Genomic DNA, 22,984 nt, shown 5'->3' with positions numbered 1-22,984 from the left:
CAGGAGCAGCTGGACATTCTGTCGCGTTAAGAAACAAGAGTTATTCAGGAGCTGGGAAAGGCAAGTTCTTGGCTCCGGCGCTGCTCTGCCAACTCCGGCACGTCGTTTCCTGGCGCTCCTGGCCCCGGCAGCGTGGGAATACTACTGCTTGCCGCCTCCGGAAAGCAGAGGAAGGGCTGTGGGAGCCGAGCGTTACGGGCAGGGCCACTGAGGGCCGCGGGGCCTGGGCGGGCGTGGCCGCGGCCGCAGCCGGGGACTCGGCTCCGAGTCGGCAAGCCTGGGGCCGGCTCCGACTCGGTCAGCCCCACGCTATCGACACCGGAGCAAGCTCGGGAGGCGGCCTCTCTCCCTCGGCAGCTGCGAGGCAGAGGGAGAAAGGCCGCCTCCCCCCGCCCGAGAGCGCCGGGCGGCCGGCGCCGCAGGGGAGGCTGGCAGGGGCTACGGCAGGCGCTGGGCGTGCGGGAGGCGGGGTGTGCGGGGGCGGCGGCCGGCCTTTATAGGGAGCGAGGGGAGGCGGTGTTTGCAGGAGGGGAGCGGAGGAGGCGGTTCTCGCTCCCATTCCCGCCGTGCGAGTGCGCCCGGCTCGGTGCGTGCGGGGCTGGCGGCGGCGGGCTAGCCATGGCGTCCATGGCGGCGGCGATCGCCGCCTCCCGCACGGCGGTGATGAACGGCAACCGGCCGCTGGACGAGCGGGAGCGCAAGCGGTTCAGCTACTTCTCCTCGCTGAGCCCCATGGCCCGCAAGATCATGGCGGAGAAGGAGCGGATCCGCGAGCGCTATGGGCCCGAGTGGGAGCGGCTGCCGCCCCGCCAGCAGGACGAGATCATCGACAAGTGCCTGGTGGAGCCGCACGTCCAGGCCCGCTACGCCGCGCACCGCGGCGCCGCCCGGCCCGCCGCGCCGCCCGCCTCCTACCCCAGCCTCCGCCTCAACACGGGCCAGAAGGTGGTGCACTTCGGCGACGAGGTACCGGCGGGGGAAGGGGGCGCCGGCGGGGCCCGCCCCTCTCGCCTCAGCGCCCGGGAGGGGCCCTTGGCACCGCCTGGGCGCCGCGGCTCGGCTGCCTGAGGGGGGTCAGCCATGGCGGGGGCGAGGGGCGCTCCCCGACGCCGCCGCCGGGGCGGGGCGGGTGGGGTGGCAGTAGCCTTGCCCCAGCTTCGTGGCTGCTTCTGCTCGCCCGTGCCGCCGCCGGGCCGGCGCTCGGCTGTGGAGAGGAGCGGGGGTTCCTAGACGTTGGCAACAGGGGGGGTTGCCCTAGTGATGAGATTTCTTTCTTTCTTTGCCCCCTCCGTGGCTGTGCAGGAGCGCGGGGTGTTTCGCTGTAAGCGAGGGGACTTGGTCAGACCGTAAAAGCAGGAACGGCACCAAATCAGAGTTTCTCTGAGATAAGCAGAAGTAACTCTGAAGTGGGTTTTGCAGAAGAGGCCGGTACCGGCTGCCCCTGAAAGCGGGGCATGGCCGTGGCTAGCTCTGGAAATAGTCCCTTGCTGAAAATGGGCCGTAGGGAACGTTTACACTGAATTAAATCGTTTCCTTTTTGTTTCTAATTTTAGACAGTTAAAAATACAACACTGAAAACATTCCAGCTCTTGGTATTTTTGACACCTTAAAAAAATGCAGCCTGTTCCATGTCAAGTGCCAGGAAAAACAAGGGTGTGGAAGGATAGAGGGCAAAAAGTATGGATTTTGAAGCTTCTGAGAGCCATCTCTAATGGCGAAGCATGGCAGGCCTTCTGGAAGTCCATAGGTATAAGGGTACCTGGTCCGGAGCAGTGGGTCATATTACCAAGTGTGATCCCTTGAAGAGGAAGGTCTAACAATGCTTGTAGAGACCTGACAGTTCTTTTCAGATACTGTATCTCTCTTATTCTACGTATGAGATTTCCTTTGTTTTGTTTTCTTTTATACCTTGGTATGATTACAGAGCTGATATCTTTCACTATGTTCACACAACATCTTGAAGTGATTTAATGTTAACTAACTTACGTGGCTTCTACCAGAAAAAAATAATCTGCTTTCTGTATTTGTAATCATCCGTCGAATTTAAAGGGAACAGTGCTGCTTTTAGCCTCCTCACCAATATCTCTTGCAGTGGGATTTGTAAGAAGTGCTTGAAGCACATAGATACTTGGCAGCATGGTTCCCAGACAGCTTTGTGCTAGAAGACTGCTGCCTGTTTTTCACCTCTCAGGAAGGTGTGACAATGTGCTGTGCACACGTCATATCTAGAGTTAGAGAACATATGGTCAAGCTCAGTTTTGTTTAGTCCGTGATGCCAGAAATTCTGGGTAAATATTTTCTAGTAATAGACCATAACTCCTGGTGAAAAAGAGGTATAGAAGGACACAAGATAGCAAATTTGGTTCTGCAAGCAGTCTTTGAGAGGAAACTCAAACCTGAAGTTAGTTGCGAAAGGATTTAGGTTAATGACTGTAGAAAGTAAATGTGTCCAGCTTTCCCAGTCTCACACAGCTCTGCTGTGCTTTCTGCTTTGGATTATGTGGATCTGGGAGGAAAGCAAGCATGTTGTAGGTTCGTGTGCTGCATTGTATGGAAATAATAATTTTCTGCTTGACAAAACAGCTAGAGAGTCCTTCTGAAATTTGGCAAGTTGTTTTGTTTCCCCTCTTCCACGGAAATACATCTATGATACAAATAATGTTGTTGTTAGCATTTGGGTAGCCATTAACCAAAGAAAGCATGGTTAATCAAAATACTTGATGCAAAGTTTTTAATTTTGGAAGTGTCTGCCTCAGCTGACTTCCTCCTTGATTTCCTAGCTGAAGTTAATATAAAATGTATTTCTGAAGAAAAGAGATTCCGCTCGTTTTGGCATCGTCTGTTTCCATTTTAGTTCTTCCACCTGCACTGTTGAGCCTTGGAGCCTTTACTGGCTCCTCATATGATAGCTTCCTCTCCCTCTGCTCCCTTGCTGGCATTTGACCTGATTCTTGGACATTTGCCCCAGCTCACTAATTGTTCCTCCTTGTCCTGCTGTTACAGAGCCACTGCGCCCAGTCTCTTGCCGTTTCCGTTCAACTTTCCAGCCTTGCAAATGCTTTGCCTGCAGAGCTTTATTATCTTGCTGTCTTCTGGTCTGACAGCTTGCTGAGCTGTACTACTGCTGTCTTTGTAAGATGTAACTGCTGCACATACCATGGTCACCCAGCCTTCGGTCGGGGCAATTAGATTGGTCCTGGCTGCTGTCCCTGTCTCATGTACGGTATCCTGAGGCAAGGAAATGGAGAGTAGTCTGCATACCTCAGAATCACTTGTTGATGTTGCAGTGCTTTCAGTGTGAGTGTTTTGGTCTGATGATGTTCTTGCTGACTCCTGCTCCAAAAGCTTCATGTTTCTAGCCACAGCTCATCTTCCCTGTTAACTGTTGTTGAAATCTCTAGTGATCTACCTGTGCTTGCTTAAGCATGGAAAGTTGATCTCTTTCACCTCATGTTCTTTGGAGGACTTGGAAGAAAGCAAGACAAGGATGAATGCTGAAGATACTGATTTGCCCATCCAGGACTCTCACCATTTCAGCCCCACTTTCGTGTATGTGACCACTTTGATAAGGTCATCCAGAGGATATATGTAGTGGTCTTCTATCTCTGGACAACTGGTTTCCTCTTTTTCACCCTCGCTTTTTTCACATATATCTTTTCTAACACCAAACTCATCTCGTGAACTTGTAGCCCAGGACTGTAAGTTCTCAAAGTATAAGCATGTCTTACATTTTCAAAACACCTTTCAGTACGTTGGCTGTGTGGGAAGGCTGTGACAGAAAATAGATGTGCAATAACAGGACAGTGGCATCCTATAGCCATGATCCAGTCAGTTCATAGTGCTAGAGCACTGCAGCACCATGTGTGACTTAGCAAATGCCTAGAGTCAGCAGAGTGCCACTGCTCCTTCCCTTCCATTATCTTACCCTCATTGCGGCATTGCCAGTGATGGAGTTAATAACTGAAGCTGTACATGCACTGTGAATGCACTTCCTAAAGAGGATCACTGCCAGGACACCAGAGCTGCTTTTTAATCTCCCATCTTGCTGTAAAAGAACTGAAGGTATTTTTAAAAGTCTCAAAAAGCTTGATGGAAGAAGTGATAGTACAGCTAGTACAGGAATCAGGCTCCCTGATTCTCCAAACAGCGTTTCTCTAACGGAGTTAGGTTGGTGGCACCTGGTTCACTTGGCATCTGCCAGTGTGCACCACGCTGTCATGGTGAGGATGCACGCAACTGCTAACACCAACCATTACGTGTCCACCATCAGCCCCATGGGGTCAAGTTAAGATTTCCTAGTTGAAACAGACCCCAGAATATACTAGCTCAATAACCTTGATGGGGTTGCAGGCCTTGGTATTTTCCAACACTTCCTCCTAGCGAAACCCAACATCTTTGGTCTCTCTATCTTGTTCTGTTTTCTCGAGTCATGTGGTCTAGGTCTTGTTTATATTTTTCATCTCTTCCAGGCTAATAGGGTCATGTAACACCCCCATGAAAGTAGCTTTGTCTTGTTTGCTGAAGATTGACTTGCTGTCATCCCACATGGGCCCAGCACCGGGAGACTATTTGTTGCTTCACTGTCATTTTCCATGTCTAGACAGCCTAGGTCTTCTGGCTGAGGTCTTTTGGAGGCCGCAGCCTTCAAGCAGAGCTTCCTCTTTCCCAACAAGCTTCCAGTTGTTGGCATTTCTCCATTTATGTCTAATGCTTGTAGTGGTAGAAAATAAGGTTAACTGAACAGAGGAAAATCTGGAAATAGAATCCAGGATTGAATATAGATGTAATATAAATGGGCTGGTTTTGAAATATGCCGTAATTTATGAGCCATCGTGAGGGGAATGGGTGGAAAACCAGCAGTGTGTGAGAGACTACTGCCCTTTGACCGCTGTTATGGTCAGCTTGCGTTAAACATCTGCTTTTACGTTAGTTGATGCCACTGGATCCTCCCTGTTTAGTTCAGTGAAAGATAGTTTAGATATTCAGTTTACAACAAGTTCTCACTCTTCTCTTAATACTGTCCGTCTTTATCCACAAGTGTGTGGCATACACATGGATTTAAGGTCTGATTTTTCTTTTTTTTTTACTTTTTTTTTTTTTTTAAGGGATATTGAGTGTTTGAGTGGTACTCAGCAGCTCAAAGAATTGAACTTGAAATAACTGAACTTTTCATTGAAGAAAGTGCCATGTGCTTTAGGGAGCGGTAAACATTTTATGTGGAGGAAGGACAGGTAAGACAGTTCGGTTAGTTTCATTCATCATCTTTTAATAAGAAGCTTGACTTACCCACCTGAAGGCACACATGGTATTTGTTTTGCTTAGCCGTAAGAACTTTGGCACCAAGCCAAAGGATCGACCCTTTTATCTTCTACTTAAAAATACTTCAAAGCAACAAATATTCAACAGAGCAGTAGCTTTTATGTTGGGCCTGTTATAGATTTGTGCTTTTTAAAAAAACGAAAAATGTAGGTACCTTTTGAGTGCAGTTAAACCCCAATAGCCAGCAAGTCCTGCTCTGATAAAACTTCTAAGATGCATATGTTGGTGGGTTTGTGACTGCCTGGTTACTGTCTGGTGCTCTGAACAATGCTTATGTCAGATACACTGGCAAGTTTCTACCAGTGTTTTCCATTTTGAAATTCAGAGCAACAAGCTGCCTACATATAGCAGATGTAGTTCGTGATTCTTTTTTATGTATTCTGCAGCTGGTTGTTGAAGTCAAGTGTATGACTGGATTTTTGCTTCTCTTTCTCTCTCTTCATTTTTCTTTTTTTAGCTATGAAATATATTGCATGAGGCCCCGTTTCTTACAAATAGGTTCTTTAATGCTGGTGAACAAAAGTTTATTTATTTGCCTTCTTTCTAGAAGAATGCTTTGTTGTGTGCTGAAAACAAAAGCTGATCAGATACGGATCTCTTCTAATCTGTGTTGATGATAAATAGCCTTGAAGCCTTTTTCTCTAGAGTTTCCACTCATAATTTACTTTTGTGAATATTGAAATAGTTGATGCTTTTGCTCCCATTTTCTTCAAGCATGTGAGAACTTGTTTATTCCACAGAAAGCAAAGTTATTTTCAGATTTTGTTGGTGATAAACATGAATCAGGTGCATGAGACAAGAATCTGTTGAATTGTGTTATTCTCCGGCTTCTCACTTGGTCCTCTGTGTGAGGGCATAAGAGGTGGAGGCCATAAACTTCCTTCCATTCCCTGACAATGGACAGAACCTGACAACTGTCTCCTTCATTCTAGCTTTGGGTACACTTCAGATAACCAGAACACATCAACTCCTCGAAGCTTTGTATCCTCAAACCATGTCTTATCCTGTTTTCTCCTTTGCTAGATCCCATGGAAGATCTCTTGAATGTGGGCAAAGCTGCTCAGGCTTACTGGCTCTGAGGCGTGCTGGGCTGTGCAGCTGGAGATACAGTGAGCCATCCTTTTAAGAAGAAAAATCAATGGTCTGTTTCTTTCAGGGAACCTCTCCTGCCTGACAAGAGTCTACTACTTCCATCTTTTGAAATAATCTGTGAAAGACTTAGATTTTGTCTCTGACAACAACTTTTTAACAACTAGTACCAAAATACCATTAATTCGTTTCAGGAGCCTTTTGTCTGCCTAAGCTGGAGGTTGAGGTTACAAGTTGAGGTGCCAACAAGTGCAATGGCAGTTGAGAAGACATCACATTCTATGAAGTGGGAAGCTGACAACCTCATACTTCGCTCTGCCTTCCCTGTGCTGCTTTTGTATCCCTCTGCGGGCAGCCTTTTGTCAGCAGGGCTCACTCGCAGCAGCGGTGTCGTCACTGAGTTGCGGATGTGCAGGGAGCGCTGGGTGAAGAGGTGTCCTTCCCAGTGCTGTCTACACTTGCCTCAAATACAGGAAATGAAAGAACTGGCTGTCTCAGATCCAGAATGAGGATGGTCTTGACTCACTCCCAAATTTAAAATTGGTCCACGACTGGTTTGCGTGTCCTGTAAATGGCAAGAAGTCAGAGCTTCCTTTAAACTTTTTGGGTAAAATCCACTGACAGCTGTGCCTACATGTCTGGAGCTTTAAGGTTCTGTAACAGCATGTAGTATTGTTACCCTGTTTGCTGGACTTCATTTCTGTCTTTTACTGCTGTGGTTGAAGTTGAGTACTGATTTGTCCAGACCTCACGTAGACAGAAGGGTTATGGTCCTACCTCGTGCGTGAGACTCAATCCAGTGTCTGAGCTCTCCTGTCTCTCTTCCCTCCTGGACCGTGATTCCTGTCATGTGTGCTTCAGAAATGAATGCCAACTCCACCAGTTTCAGAGGCAAAGGATACAGTCCTAAAATGATTTTGAAATAATTTGACACTCACCTGCTGCAAGGCATCCCACCTAAGTGATGTGGTGTTCCCCTGTGGTCAGCGGCACTCCACAGTGCAAATACTGATAGAAGTTAGAACTGATACTAAAAAGTAGACTTTTACTGCTTTTGTTTCTCTGAAATGTTAATAAATATGAGTATCCATTTCCTGGAACGAGAGAACCTGGTATTACACTTGTTTTCTTGGCAAAAATTTCCTGTACCAAATTTCCTTTCTGGCCAGAATGCATAGTCAAATAGAGCCCAGGCCTTTCCTTTTAGATGGTCTTTATCAGCTGAGTTATTTTTAAGAGCATGGTGTCACCCTCATTTATACCACAAATGCTTTGCTGCTGGAAACCCTGTGTTTCACAGATGAGTAATAGCTGGAGAATGACACGTTTTCATGTTTAGAAGATGGTTTCAGACACTTCTAATTGTGATTTCATAGCTGTTGGCCAGCAAAACCTGCCTAGGGTGAAATAAGAGATGGCAGATCAGGAGAATGCTATCAGATGTCTGGGAAATGTATTTCTCTAAAGGCAGAGGTCAGAAATAAGAAGAAAAGGGCAGTCATGGTAAGATGTGGGGTTCCTGTGTTAGCTTAAAACATGGTCTAGGTAACAGAACTAGATAACAGATCCTTTGAACAGCAGGAGTGTGAAACAAGCGCTTCAGGTGTTGTCCTGTCCTCTCCTTCCCTGTGCATGGTTACTCCTGGCCTTTCATCTGCTGTTCTGGCTCCTGTTCCTCCCCGGATGTCCTGGGGTGGCCAAGCAGTGGTATACTCAGTACGGAGGGCGCAACTCATTGCCTCTACCAGCGTGAACGTCCAACGTACAAATGAGTCTCATCCACGACTAGGAATAGAAGTGTGATCATTTTGTTGCAAGTCTTGAACAAATGTGAACAAAGTTTATTTATCACCCCTTCTTTTTTCAATGTGGGTCGCCTGTATTTGTGGAGGGCATGCCGTGTGTGAAGAGATTATTTAAATTTCTCAAATTGGGATTATTTTCTGAAAAATAGCTTCTTAAAAGAAGCTATTTCAGATTGGGATTTTACTCTGGACATTGTGTGGTTGTTCCAGCAGCACTGAATACTTACGTCAGACTGATCATCACTGAAGCGTTGTAATGATGTATCCTGTCAGGGCTGGATCCAGCTGTGGCTTGGCCTGATGGATGCGCAGCTGTTTCGCTGCCACGTGACTGCCTGGTTGCGCACATGCTCTTCAGTCTGCGGAGGGGAGGAAATGGGACTTTATTTCCTTGACTCCTCTGCTCCTCTTGTTACTTCTGTCCCTGTGTGTTGCTAGTGGCTACCAAAGAAAATGCCTAGTAGAAAACTGGAAATATAATACATTTTAAAGCTATTTGTAGAGAAACCATTTCAAGAGCGTTAGACCAGGTTAAACCTTCATATATTTTGTGGGTTAAATTGGTATACTAATTGTTAATCTACCCCTCAGAGAACTTGCTTTCAGTCAGTCTTAAAATGCAATCAGTGCCATCTCTAAGTAGTGCTCTCACTTTTTAGCAATTTCTGTGGTAGTGGTTGCTATGCGTCTGACAGTGCAATGTAATCCCATGTGCATATGATGCTCCTGAGCAGGTAAAGCTGCTCTTCTGATTTTTAGTCATTCTTGAATTTTATTTCAGGACATAACTTGGCAAGATGAACACTCAGCTCCGTTCTCCTGGGAAACGAAGGTAAATATACAGCAACCTTTTTTTCAATGTTGGTTTGTCATTTTATACTATTCATTGTGCATTTATATTATCTTCATTTTGAGACTTGATAGACTAATGCCACCTTTATTCTGAGAGCTGTGTAAAGCGACTGTCCTGCAAATGAAATGGGACTGGTGTGCTTCGATTTACATAAACATAAACACAAAATGTACTTCATGAATTAATGTTCTGGCTTCGAGTGCAGGTGTAAAACTAATTCATTACAAATTATTTGATTTTTCATTGTAAACTTCTTAACTTTCCATGTTTAGCAAGACCAGTGTCTCAGATATTGTATAAACATAACTGCATTTCACCTTTGAAGTCAGGAGTAAAGTAGCTAGGAAATGGGGTGAGAAAGGTACAGATATCCAGTAACGTCATTGGATTCTTTCTTAAAGCCTGTCTTATGCTTCATGGTTTTGTTATGTACTAGAATATAATGAAACTTGTTAACCCAGGGCTATGCTAGAAGCATTGTGTTATTTCCGCTCAAAAAGGCAGCTCCTTCAAAAAATAATATATTGTTCTGTGGTGGGTTGGTTTTGGGTTTGTTGTGTTTTTTGTTTTTTGTTTTCCCTTGCTTTACCTCTGGTATTTTGTTAAAGCATTATTTACAATGGGATTCTCCTAAGGCTAACACAGATCCAGAGTTCTCCATCTTTTTGAACCTGCAGTGTGAGGAAGTATACTTATGCCATATTTGTGGTGGGCAATCAAGTTTAATTCTTCTTGTTGAAGAAAATCTGGGAGCAAAAACACAGCTTGTTGCTTTTCTCAGCTGGGTATGGTGTGGATGTTAATTTAATCACACATTTTAGACTTCGTGTTTTCTGTCTTTATCTGCCAGAGAAAGCTGCTTCTCCCGTTTCTTCCAGTTTTTGCCCTTAGACTATGTAGATAATCATGTTTGAGCTTCTGAATATAATCTTAGCCTAATGCAGAGTAATTATGTGGAAATGTCAGTGAATACTAAATTAATCTGGTTGACCCTAGACTTGTTGTCAGCCTTCCCTGTTCAAGGTCACTGCCTGTAGCTAGCACCCCATCTGTGCTTTGCAGATGCTGATTAACCTGTAACTTGATGTAACTCACGGGTCCCTGCAGCGTACAGTGCTGCAGCTTAAGAGAAACCATTGCCAGTCTTCGCTTGCCTTAAAACTCCCTTATAAGCTGTAGTGGTTCAGGAGCCAGTGGAGGATTTCCTGCAGTGGAAGCCTGGTAGCTCAGGCAAGCCCTCCTGTCTTTCGGGACCCTTAGAAGAAGCAGCCACTTGCTTTTAGTAAAATACTAAAGAGGCTTTTAGCATGGGTGTGCTTGGGTGAAGCTGTCAAGAAAAGAAAAGTAGTGAGAAGAGTGTGGACCTCATTCACCACAAGGTGGAATAACTCCTGTGTTGGAGACAGCAGTGTTGTCTCTCCCCTGCTTTTAGGTGCAAACCCTAGAACTCAGTTTTGGGAACGTGGCAGCTGTAATTGTATTTCTGAGCTCTGTCTTGATAGGATTTTGTGAGTTCTGAATACTTGAACTTCCTGGAGATAGTGCTTTGTGTAGTGCACTAACTAGTGATCCATAATGAGATGCATCTGCACTCAAATGGATTTTCTCTTTAATTGATAGTTGTCTTTTCTTTTAAATGCTTATATGTCTGTGAAGTGTTTTTCAGCCCAGCCTGTGGTTTATCCCTTGCTGATTAAGATGTTTTTTACTACCCTCCTGGTGTCTCAAAATGAGGGACCGCAATGGATAGATGCTCTAGTTTCATGCTTTTCTGTAGTGAATGGAGGATTGCAGAATGATATGGGAACATCCGTGTGACAGCTGAAGAAAAGTGCGGTGGGGAGGAGGTTTTTTCAGAAATAATTGTCTCAGCTAATCAAGCTGTGCTTGTCTCTTTCCCCCCCTTGCTGACCAGAGATAAAAGCTGTGCCTCAGCTGTAGGTTGAAAAGTTGCATGACCTTTTCCTTTAGCAAACTCTATAGAGAATCCATTTTGTCCAGCTTTACGGGGTGTAGGTTAGTTGGTTTGTGTGGATTCTTCCATTTGGTTTTTCCCCAGTGCCTCATATTATGTTAGTCTTTCAGCCAAATCCTTCAGCTGCTGAGTCTTCCATTTCTGAAGGTGGAGATCTTGCTCCATGCTTGCTCTTTGATCTCTTCCCTAACCAGTACTTTAATAAGATAATATTGGAAGGCAATTTCTCCATGAGATACTGGCTGAGGAAAAAGTATCCTTGCCCAATTGGTCCAGCGTGGGGAAACAGTGAAGAAACCTGAACGAGCTGTTTAATAAGGTTGACGTGTTGTTACACACGTTCATTGTCTTGCGAGCCAGATCTGTTCCCACTGTCACTTCAGGCTGTCAGACTCTTTCCATTCCGTGAGCTCTACCCCATGATGGGTTATTCTTTCCATAATATTATTTTCCCTGATCTCCCTTTAATACAGAGTTTTTGGTTTGGTTTGTTTTTTTGCATGTTATTGCTGTGATGACAAAATTCCTTTGTTCTTTTGCAGCTTTGCATGAATGTGCTCTGGCTTACCCAAGGCAGGGAATGTGGTGGTCACTTTCTGCTTTTGCAGAGAAGGAGAAAATACCGATGTAAATCAGTGAAACCAACAGACTTTTTTTTTTTTTTTTAAACATTGAGACTAAGAAAAATGAAGCAGCAAAGTCCATATTTGTCTGTAACTAACTTCAGGAGAACTGAGAGGCTAACGAGTAGAGTAGAGAAGAAGGGAGGGCATGTTTTTTGCAAGTTGGAGCCTCTCTCAGCTGTTACAGTGATGTTAGCGGTGCTTCCAGTTGATTAGGTATGGACAAATTTTTCTCACGGTAACTAGTGCAATGGATTGCCTAATTCCATGGCTGTCAAACTTACCCAGAGGACAGTCTACTAAATTGCTGTCATTTTGGGCAGAGCATTGTTGAAGGGCTTAATAACTTCACTTCTGTCAAAAGTAAACTTTCTGTGTTCTTATTTTAAACACAAATGTGAGATATGGCTTAAGTTGTTCATATCACAACAAACACATTAATATCTCCACCATTTCTAGCTGTTTGGTGTGGATTTAAAGTTCTTGTCTTACCCCTTTACTTTTAAACCCTCAAACAAGGCAAAGCAGAAATACCATGTGAATTGCTGAGTCAGCTGTTAGACACCATTTAAAATACTAATACTTTTAGTAGAAAACTGTAGCACTTCTCAGAAGGAAAACTACTTGGGAAGCAACGAGTTCTCATGGCACTGCAAACAAGCTGACATTTTAAAACTAGAGATTGAATTGAAGGGAGTGATTTGGTTGATGGGTGGAGCCCTCATGAACATAAGTCTTGAAATGTGGATTACATTTGAAACTGGAGCTAAAGCCAGGTTTATGAACTTAGGGCATTCTATTTATGGCTTCAGGTTTAAGTGAGTTGAAAGCTGACATTTTGGCTGAGTTTAGCCTTTGAAGTTTCTTGGTTTGTTTGAAGTAAAAATTCGGTGAAACTCGGCATGGATGCCAAGATATAAATGGAAAACAAGAATCATTGGAAATAAAATTTCTCTGTAACTCTTCCTGAACTCAGAACTTTCTGGTTTTGGTGTTTTGTTTTTTGTTTGTTTGGTTTTTTTTAAATTAATTTAGTAGCGGGCAGAAAATATAATTTCAGTCTGCCACCTCAGCTAACACATTGAATGCACAGAGCAGCACGGGAATAAGTTGGAATCTCTTTCTCATTCATGCTATTAACTAAAATAGGTGTTATTCCAAATGGTTAAGATTGATGCGTGCACATCTAAAAGTTTGGTGGTCTTGATACAGGTAGAATAGTTGCAAAGGTAGCTTTAGAGAGCCCTTTTTGTACTTTTTTCTTTTTAATTCCTGGCTTTTTCCTCCTTCAGCTCTCTTCTGCTTTCCGCAGGCCCTCAGATATTTGTTGAAAAGAGAAGCCTTCAAGGTGTGTGTAAAAACAAACCAACCAAAAAAAAAAAAAACAAAAGGAGAAAGCATCAAGCTTCAATCCCTTCAGTAATCAGGGTGCTGCCTCCCTGTCTGAATTCCCTAATTATATTGCTACAGAAGTGATCTAATCCCAGTGATGATTTAGAAAGAAAAAAATTATGTTGCACTTATAAAAAATGTAGTTTGCAAACTGTTTCTTTTATCTAAAACTAAAAGACAGTCATCAGTATCATTCTTTGTACAAGTCCTAGTTGGTTTTGTGGGTTTTGGTTTTTTTATAAATAGGAAGAAAGTGGCAGAAAATTATTTTCCCTCCTTCCTTAGCATGCTGATGCTAGAATCGTTTGTTACAAACTATACTTCGGTGTGATTATTTTTATCAAGCTAGCATAAATGGCAGTGCTTCCTTGGAAGGGAAGAAGAGTGATGCCTGAGGTTTTGGGTTTTCCCTTCCCTTTTTGATCTAGGGTACAGATGTTTAAAACACAGTGCTGTAAGGCTGCTGTTGACTGTTAGTTCTTGAGCAAAAAAAACCCCAACTTGTGGTAATAGTAGCTGTGTTCAACGTTTATTTTAATCTGCATGGCCAGATGTTCTCGGCTAAGGATTCAATTACCTGCATCAATCTTTAGATAGTTGCTCTTGAGCGTAAAACCACGCGCATACCAGGTACTGTTCAGTATGAGTTTGCTCAGGCTAGCCAGTAACAGTGGCAGACTAGAATGCTGTTCATATCACCAAAGAGTAGATCATGAAATTTCCTCTGAAGCTCCATGTTATGTGTCTTTGGTGTTGTCTTTCTGTATGGACTAAAATCACTTAGATTGTTTTTGAGTGGTTTGCTCTATTTTTGCCCTTGCAATTGGTCTCTGCTGACCTAAGGATTTCTTTCTGACTCTGAAAAGATCCTGAAAACATCCACGGTGTGCACAGGAAACAAAGCAAAAACTGCAACTACTTCAGGTCCCATATTTATTTTGGTTTTGTCCATTCAGCAGAGCAAAGTCATCTTCCAAATCATTTTAAACTTGGCTTTCTTACCTCTGCATATACCAGGCTGTGCTTAAAACAATTTGCTTTTGACAATGTTTCTGCAGTCTTTGTCTCAACAATTTGGATTTTTCAGGCTGCCAAGCAAAACAATTTGTTTTGGCTGTGTTTGCTTGTCTGTTTAGTAAAATACTACACATTCCTGATGAGTGAATAAGATGCTTAAAAAAAAAAGGTCCTGGGTTCTTTGTGGTCATCTTGGTTTTAATATAGACTTATGAACTGAGACCTGATTTTATATAGTATTACTAAATCATTACATTCTCAGTGTGTGGTGCTTCTGTTTTAGAATACATTGTTTCCCATGAGTATGTACAGCCAGTATTATGATTTGGGGGATTATCCCTGCCTGAGACTGAAGTTAGGTCTAAATTTTTTAGTCCAATAAATAAAATTCCTAAATACCTTAATATAGTCTTTTTAAGGAAAGATGGACGTGCAACTTTCTAAAAACTGCAGTGTTTAATATTATTTATATTTATTAGACCGAAAGTTGCTCCAAGACCTAGGCATCCTTTGTTTTAACCCTTGCAGTGGTTTAGGACCAGAGGGATAAGACTGAAAAGAACACAGAATTCTAGGTTTGCTCTGCCTCAAAATACTACTTCGTGCATGCTTTTACGTGCACTCTATCCCCCTCTCTCTCTCTCAACGTGTTGAGAATGACTTGCTCTTGCAATATCTTGAAAATACTACTGCTGTTAATAGCTTTTTTTTTTTGAATTCTGATGACGTCTAGAAATTGCAGTTGGAACTGTACTAGCCTGTCTGTAAACTCTCGAGACTTTCTGGGATGAACAGTTCCCGGCAATACAATTTGGACAAATGGTAGGAAAAAGAAAGTATTTTTATTTTATTCCTTAGACAGGGGAATTAAAGTACAGAAACTGCAGCTCATTGAAAGTCATAGAAAATCTATGCAAGCTGCTGGGGACTGAAACATGTCTCTCAAATCCCAAACTGTGCCTAAGTGACAATTCAATTTTGACCATCAAATCTTACCACAATGTTCAGTGTTTGCTTCCCCAAGGTGGCAGCTGGTAGAGTACCACAAGTGCAGTTCTGCTGCTAAATGCTCAAGTGCACAACTGCAGCTCACAGAAGCTTTGCCTCAGCCCGAGGAAAGTGAACATGCAGTGTGGCCCTTCAGGGACTAGCTGCTACCGTAAGTTTGAATTGGGGTGAGGAAAGGTGTGCATCAAGATATTCTCATGGCTGACAAACCTAAAGGAAAAGGAAATGGTTTTTTGGGGGTAACTGTCTTTTAAATGTCATTTCCTTCCCTCTCTTGCTGACCCAATCAATTGCCAATTTGCAATCTGATGTAGGAAATGGAGAGCAGAACACTAATTAAACTCACATTTATAGTGTCTAGTGACTCATTAGAACATACAGTACTACTCGTGACTTAGATGTCAGCGTGGGGTGTTTCACACATGGGTCTTTTCCATCTGCTCTGTTGGGTTTTTTTGGGGGGGGTATTTGTAGTATTTTGTTGCCAATTTGGTAGCTTGAAAGATATTGCATATTAATAATTTTCATTAGCTACATTTCTTAGGGGCTCAGATGTCTTAAGTAACCTTGAAAGTCAAATGGAAGCATTATATATTTCAAAGAAAACAGAATAACTTGTGACTGATCCACAGCAGTTCTTGGTTTCTCAAGCTAAATGCTAGAAGCAGAATTACACATCTGACCTCTCAGGGCAGTATTTACATCGTGCTGATCTGCAGTGCTTTCAGAACCTGTCGGGGTAGTCTTGTCATCTTCGCCTTCCTTGGGGGAAAAAGCAAACTCCTGAAAAAGCATTTTCATTCAGATTATTCCGTGTCAGGTTATGGACTGTTTGATCTCCAAAGCATACTGTGACACAAATATGCAATCTTAAATGTTGGGTGGTCCTGTCTTCTGAAAGACATGGTCTCCTTTCTAAAAGGACAAAGAGAGTATCCTCTCCAGAACATGCATCCATGAGCAAGTTGGAAAGGGTGCAACTGCCTGAAGTTGTGCTGCAGTGCCACTCTCTTCTCTACACTAGAAGCAGTCTGCCGCTTCCAAACCAGACCTCTGAGATGGTATTTAGACCCATGCGAAAGAACATAAAACATGACCACAGGCAGTGGCTTTTGCTCCACAGCATAAGAACTTCCCAGGAGGCCTGGCTTTATTTATCTGTCTTGCTGCTGTTGAACGGCAAAGCCACCTTGTTGGTTTTCCTTTTTCTAATTTTTGTTCCAGCAGACCCCTGCTTCCCTTCATACGTGTTCTCCCTGGATTTTGTTTCCGTTCTGGTGGATCTGGGGCTGTGATGGTCCCTCTGCCCTCTGGGCACTGACCTTCCCTCTCTCTTGGCCTGGGGGGTGAAGGAATCATTTTACTGAAACTAACTGCTGCTATGGTGGCCTTTAGCTACTGTCATCTCTAGCATGAGCCCTGGGACAGGCTACTCAGAAGAAGGAAGACTGTTGAAGGATAGAAAGTAGCACTGTTTTAATTCCTGCATGACAAGGTACTTAAGTCTTCCAAGATGGGAATTTTTTTTTTCCTCCTTGGATAATTAGGAACTGCAGATCTATTTTATATTATGTTGTGTTTTTTTAAGCTGGGATTTTATCAGTTCTGAAGTCTATAAGCATCTTAACTTCCGGGTGGTAAATCTCTATTCAGTAGTATTGCCAAATGGGCTTAGGGAACTAAATCCCTGTATTTTAATATAGGGAATGGCAGTCACTGTAAATAATCCTGAACACCATAGCATCCATAGTTTGCTTGTGCAGAATTTATCTAAGGAAAAATCTTCTGCTCTTAACTTTACAACATGACTTTTTTTTAAAAAAAAAAAAATTGGAGCGTTAAGGTTTTTCCTCTTAGTTTTTTGCAGACAGAGTGGGGTGTTGAGCTGTTTGGTAAGAGTTGCGTGTATCCTTGCACTCACCTTATTCTATCTGAGCTATAATTACTTAAAGCTTGTTTATGTTCTGCGTCTTTCGATAACACAGTATATTCTTAATGAAAACACGGAACTTGGTGCTTCCTTGCCTATAACCTTGGAAAAATATCTAATGTATCTAATTCTTTAGAAAGGTCAGATGTTAGTCCATGAATCAAATTATGTGTAGTCAGCTGCTGACTGTTTAAAAAAAAATGTTTTATAAATAATCAGTTGCTGAGTTAACATTTGCTCTTTGATGAGAAGTTTCTGCATATTAAATACTAGGCATGTGAGACCTGCTAGATCTAGAGTCCCTTTGAACTTGACATGCACAGTAATGTAGGACTTGAGATCAAACACTGCAAGTGAAAATGATATGCAACTAGGACTTGTTTTAGACTCAGGCCAGTAGATGCTATTGTGGTTTTATTCAGGAAAGGCCAGGTATTGAAGCAGAATGGGGAAAACATCACAAATCTGTATCAAACTTCAAACGTATCTATTAACTGCTTGTAGCAAAAGCTAGTATTTGAAATGTCCTCTGCATTTTTTCAGAACTAATCAGGCCCATAATGACAACAACATAGCTCTAACAGTAAATGCAATTTTTTTTTTGTTTGCATTGTTTGTTCCATTTTACAAACAGAAGTCTAGACACTGGGTTCTTCTTTTCTGGCCCTTGCTATGGTGCTGTGCTCCTAAATACAATAACACTTACACATTCCTCAGAGTGAAATAAGACTTAACTTTTATTAGCCTAAAGAGTGTCCAGCTAGTTGACAGTCAAGATTACTGAAGTGGTGGTAAGTAAAATGAACATTTTGAAGTACTGTTCGCTTTTGGGTGGCTTTTGCAAGATCTGTATCGTGCTTTAACTGTGGTCACTTGCTTCCTTGACCCAGTGTTATCTCTCAGAAATGAGCACAGCTATCTGCACTGCTAGTAAAAACAAAACAAGGCTCTGGAAGAAGTGAAGAACTGGTCCTGCTGGAGTTGTTTCTCTTCCTTCAGAGAGGCATTAGAATTGTAAAAACCACTTATCTACCCATTGCATCTAATCCTTTATCATGGAAGTAGATGGAGTTGTGACATGTTGCCAACTATTTCAAAGACTATAAAGGAAGATCGCCTTTTAAATGACACTGTAAAGCTTTTTTGCTTTATATTTTCACATAAAACATCTGTGGCTTTCAAAATGCATCCACAACTCTTCCAATGTTTTAGTGCAGCTATTCTAATGTTTTAGTGCTGTGCATGCTATGCACTGCTATCTTGGATGGCACTGAGTAACTCGAATACCTTTGCCTTCTCTGACTTCTCTGCAGCAGGTCTCAGACTCTTACATTTGCTTGCATTTCAGACTTTTAAAAATTATTATTTTTACATAGCTACAAAGATAGACATTTATGGAGGAAATAAGTTAGCTTTGCCATGGTATTTACTGTCTGGGAGTTGCCTAGCCGTGGGAAAAGGTGTTATCTATATGCATCAAGATCAGAAGTTCAAAACTGTGTCTTTTTGAAGAGCTTTGAAATATTGTTTTTCTTTAACCCTGAACAGAGTCAGATGGAGTTCAGCGTTGCATCTCTGTCCATACAAGAACAAGGTGGTGCCCAGTTGCAAAATGAACAGAGGCAGCCTGTTAAAGCAGCACCTGGTGTCCAAGTCCCTAAATCTTCTCAGGCCAGTAAGACCCCTGGCTCTGATGGATTGATAGCATCCAGAAAGGAAGAGGAGTCCTCTTTCTGGAAGATACATGCAGAGCGCTCAAAGTTTGAAGGAGACAAGTCTGAGTTCCAGTCCCTGACCCCCAGCCAGATCAAGTCCATGGAGAAAGGAGAGAAACCGCTTCCCTCTTTTTACAGACAAGAGTCTACTCCAAAGGAGATGGCAAAAGCAGAGAAGCCCAGTGTAACTAAACCAGAGAAGTCTGTCACCCCCAACCTACCTTCTGTATCTCTCGAATGGGAGAAACCTCAACCCACTCAACTCCCTGCTAGTTCTCTAGATGACTTCTTTCTTCCTGACCCACCACAGGACCTGGCATCTTCTAGGACAAACAAGGAAGATACTGATGGTACTATACTTGCAGATCCACAAATGCCTAGACAGGTAAGGACTGCTATATCCACTGTCCTTAGATTTTATTAAAAACTGCATAGCTCATTAAAATCTGACAAGGCTGCTCTGGAAGATTAGGAACTCCATAAAGCATTAAGCCATAGCGAAGGTTGCTGGCTTTTTGTCCTGCAAATTTAAAGAAGTCTGTTTAACCAACACATTAACTGCTATTGTGTGTTTCAATCAAGTATTTTTAATGTAGTAAAGTGCATAGGATAAAGGCACCATTTAAATATAATACTGGAAATGCTGACATGGCATCCAGTGGCTAACTGACAGCAAGCTACCTAACAGTCTGGGGTAAAGAGCTTGCTATATCAAGTAAAAGAGGGGTTTTGTTTTTTTTTTTTCTTGAAACAGCAAAACACTTAATGGAAAAAAAGTTTTTAGACCTGAAAAGTAGATAAACTAGAGTCTAGGATATTTTATTGGTACACACAGCATAGCAGTGAGTGGTGAACTAGTTTCTCAGCTGTTTTAAGCAGTAGACCAACAGCCACATCCCAGTGCTTTGTCCCAGGCAGCTGAGCTGCTTTCAAACATGTTTTCTCTTAAAGTCCAAAATGGAAATGGAATGAGCTTCCAGAATTAGGCTTCTCAATGTTTTTTTTTAATAAAAAAACCCAAACAACCCAACAACAAAAAATAACCTTAAGCAGCTCAATAGCCAGTTGAAGCTATTTAAAAAACACATGCTGATCTGTGAGAAGAGAAAGGGAGCAACAGGATATGACATGGTGAGGGAAGGAAAGGGAAGCGATCTGAAGACTGAAAACTGCGAAGTAGAGAAGAGGTGTGGTTCTTCAAACAGAGCTGTGCAGTTCTCTTTGGAACCTGTAGCATCACTCTGGCATAAGCCTGACATATTACTGTACACTTTAAGCATGTCACATAGCTTTTTCTCTACCATATTTTCCCAACAGTGATTGTTTAAATTCTGAACAAGATGATGTAAGGTCTGAAAGGTGCAGGATGAGGTGCAGGTGATGAAATACTTACAAGAGAAGTAAGTGGCAGCACTTAGGAGAGAACAATACTTAAGCCACTTCAGTATTTGGAGTCTATGTTTAGTTATTTTTTTTCCTCAAGCTAAGGCATAATGCTTCTTGAGCTGTTTTGCTACAAATCGTGACTGTGGTAGTCCTCTAATTTTAGTTAAAGGCTTTACGGTGTTTTCCTACAAGTTAATGGTTTGTTACAGTTTTAATTCCTTTGTGAATGTTTTATAGCTGACTAAAATAGTTTGAAAAGCCTGATTTCAGTCTGTGGAGAAACAATCCTCCCATGTCAAAATGTGAACAGAGTAGCAGAGACGATAGTATGGTAGAATTGTCTTTGTTTCCTCATTTTGGAATTATCTTCCCCATTCTGGGGAAGAGAGCCATGCCCTAGGAAGAGAATCCAGAGACTCAGCTGTGTCCCTTGAATAGTCTTCCTGAACACTAGAATCACCTTAAATGTTACGGTTAAAATTGCAGCACTGCAGGAGTGAGCATGTTCTTCATAGCCTAGTAAATAACTTGTCAGCAAAGTTTAACCTGTGTAGTTTTCTGAAAACAGCTGGCTGTCATTGCAACAGGCAATCCATTGCATTGGTGATGCTTACATTCTGTGTTTATTTCATTCTCTACAATTCCCACTCTAGTCTGAAAATTGATCTTTTATTATTTTTTCCATGGGGAAAAAAAATAACATTTTGCGTGCAGACCACCACAAGAATTATATCTGGAATTGCCTTTTTGGTCATTGTGAGTATTTTTCTATGTCTACCACTTTCTGATTTAGGTTCTTAGGTAATCCTAGCACAAGGTGAAGAACTTGAAATATTGGCAGACAGCATTTTAAACTTTCTTTTGTAGATAGGCAGTCAAGTACTGAGTTTATAATACCATAGTTAACAACCACATCTTATTTCTTTTTTTTTTTCCTTGCAGACTAGTACAAGCAATGTTATCTTGAAGACTGGCTTTGATTTTCTAGACAACTGGTAAAAGATACTTCAAAATAGATCAAACCAATTTTGGGGAAGGAGTGGAATATCTTTCTCCTTGTACGTTAATTTGCTAGCATTTGTGTCTTTTTCTAGAAGTAACTTTCAAACTCTTAAATGTTGCCTTTGTATAAACTTTTGTAATACCATATGCATTTTTGTTTTTTAAACAGTGATAGAAGTGTGGTTTCATTTGGGTATTTTTTTAATATCTGTTAAAATTTTTAGTAGGTACTGTATTGAGAAGGATGGGAGAAGTTAGCATACACAAGTTAAAGAGAAAAAAATGAGTCTCCGTGTCCTAGAAATGGAACCTACAGGACCAGATTGCTGTTTTCAATTGAAACCTTGCTAGCATGGCTTGTCAGAAATAGCATTGTACGTGCAATGGTTCCAAATAAGCAAATAATCCCATACTTCAGGTAACTAGCAAAAACAGTATGAAAAATAAGTGTACAGAAGAATTGCATTGATTTCTGTATTTAATTTAGTTTGAAAGTAACTTTTGTACCACTTATTTGAAAACACTTTTCTTTTGAGGAGGGCAAAGGCATTGCCAAAATGGTGGATCCAAAGAAGCACTGTGTTTGTGCCCTACAAATCTGCTAAAATAACACAAGAATGTTAGAAAAATGACCTGGGGAAATGGCAGGTGTTTCTGGTGTTTGGATTAAAGACTTGGGGGTGGGTGGAGGGGAATGGGACACCACCTAATGAATGGGAGAAACTGTCTTCGGGGAGCACAAGCCTCATGATTTCACTGCCTCCTTACTAGAGCATAACTCTTCATAATAGTAGTGCTGGAAGTACAGCACTGGGAATTGCTGGAGTGTGGATTACCTTTGTGTCGGGAAACCACTATGTTTATGGGAGGTCATAGCAGTATAAGGCTTCTTTGTTTTTCAAGCAGCTTATCGTCTCAAGGACTCATCAACTTTGGTGCTTTTTCCTCCTTGTGGGTACATTCTCTTCAGCGCTCAGCATCTGGATTACGTTTGTTCCTGAGGTGCAGAGAGGCATCTCAAGGTGGCCCTCAGCAGACTTGCCTCCAGTTCTGCTTTTGAATGATCTTTGTTTGGTGTTTAAAATGTAGAGAACAAGAGTAGCTGTCATTTGAATCTGTCGTCTCTGAAATGCAGCATGATTTACACACTGACTCTCACTGTGTTTACCTCACCTTGAAGCCTTAATTCCCCCTGCGCACAGCCAGTGACTGGACTGCTCCAATGCCAAAGGTTAGACCTTTCCCTTTACCTCAGCAATATTCCCATAGCATTTGTTTGGGGTAGAAGGCAAAACACAGGGCTCTAATGGGTCTAATGAGTCCCAGCCAAGGCTGTAAGAAGGTCACCATCTCCTAGACCATAAGTGTGCTAGGCTTCTCATGGATCAGCACTTGACATTTGGTTCAGTGCCAGGGGCAGTTAAATGTCCAGAATTCAATGCTGCAGGATTTTCTTCTGCCTGTTACAGGAAGAGTTTGAGATGTCCTGGAAGAATCCTTGCCTCTAATCGGTGTGTGATGCTTGCTCTGAACAAGCAGAGGATGCTGATAGAGCATTAAAACTTACTTGTTGATCAAGGAAAATGCTGTAAGCTCCTCCCCGCCCCCCCCCCCCCCCAAAAAAAATAGAACCACCAAGCCCAAAACCTCCAGTTTTTCTAGTGTTTTCTTAAAAGGTTTCTTAGCTAAAGGGACAGATTGCCACAGAGTACAAATCATTGCATAGCCTTATTTATAGACTTCTGAGAGCTTCTTTACATGCTTCCTGAGATGTACAAACTCCTGTAATTCATGGATACTGTCTCTGCATTCAGCAGTTCAGAAAATACTTGTTGTTTCTACCAGCCCGGACTTTACTGATGGTTTTTTT

General features: G+C 42.4%; 1 protein-coding gene across 2 annotated transcripts; it reads left to right on the top strand.

Moving 5' to 3' along the window:
* Nucleotides 1–539: 539 nt before the first annotated feature.
* Nucleotides 540–21,905, top strand: C1H1orf198 (chromosome 1 C1orf198 homolog). Of its 2 annotated transcripts, XM_068404454.1 has the most exons (4): nt 540–966; nt 8,995–9,045; nt 18,560–19,111; nt 21,055–21,905. In XM_068404454.1, the coding sequence occupies exons 1-4, from the start codon at nt 619–621 to the stop codon at nt 21,109–21,111; spliced, it is 1,008 nt and encodes a 335-aa protein (XP_068260555.1). In that variant the 5' UTR covers nt 540–618; the 3' UTR covers nt 21,112–21,905. The 2 variants fall into 2 exon arrangements, with proteins under 2 accessions (XP_068260555.1, XP_068260563.1); XM_068404462.1 differs by lacking the exon at nt 8,995–9,045.
* Nucleotides 21,906–22,984: the final 1,079 nt, after the last annotated feature.

This window comes from Nyctibius grandis, chromosome 1 (genome assembly GCF_013368605.1).
Source record: "Nyctibius grandis isolate bNycGra1 chromosome 1, bNycGra1.pri, whole genome shotgun sequence".
NCBI lineage: Eukaryota > Metazoa > Chordata > Aves > Nyctibiiformes > Nyctibiidae > Nyctibius > Nyctibius grandis.
Note: the sequence above shows the minus strand (reverse complement) of the source record. Positions and strands in the feature narration are given on the sequence as shown.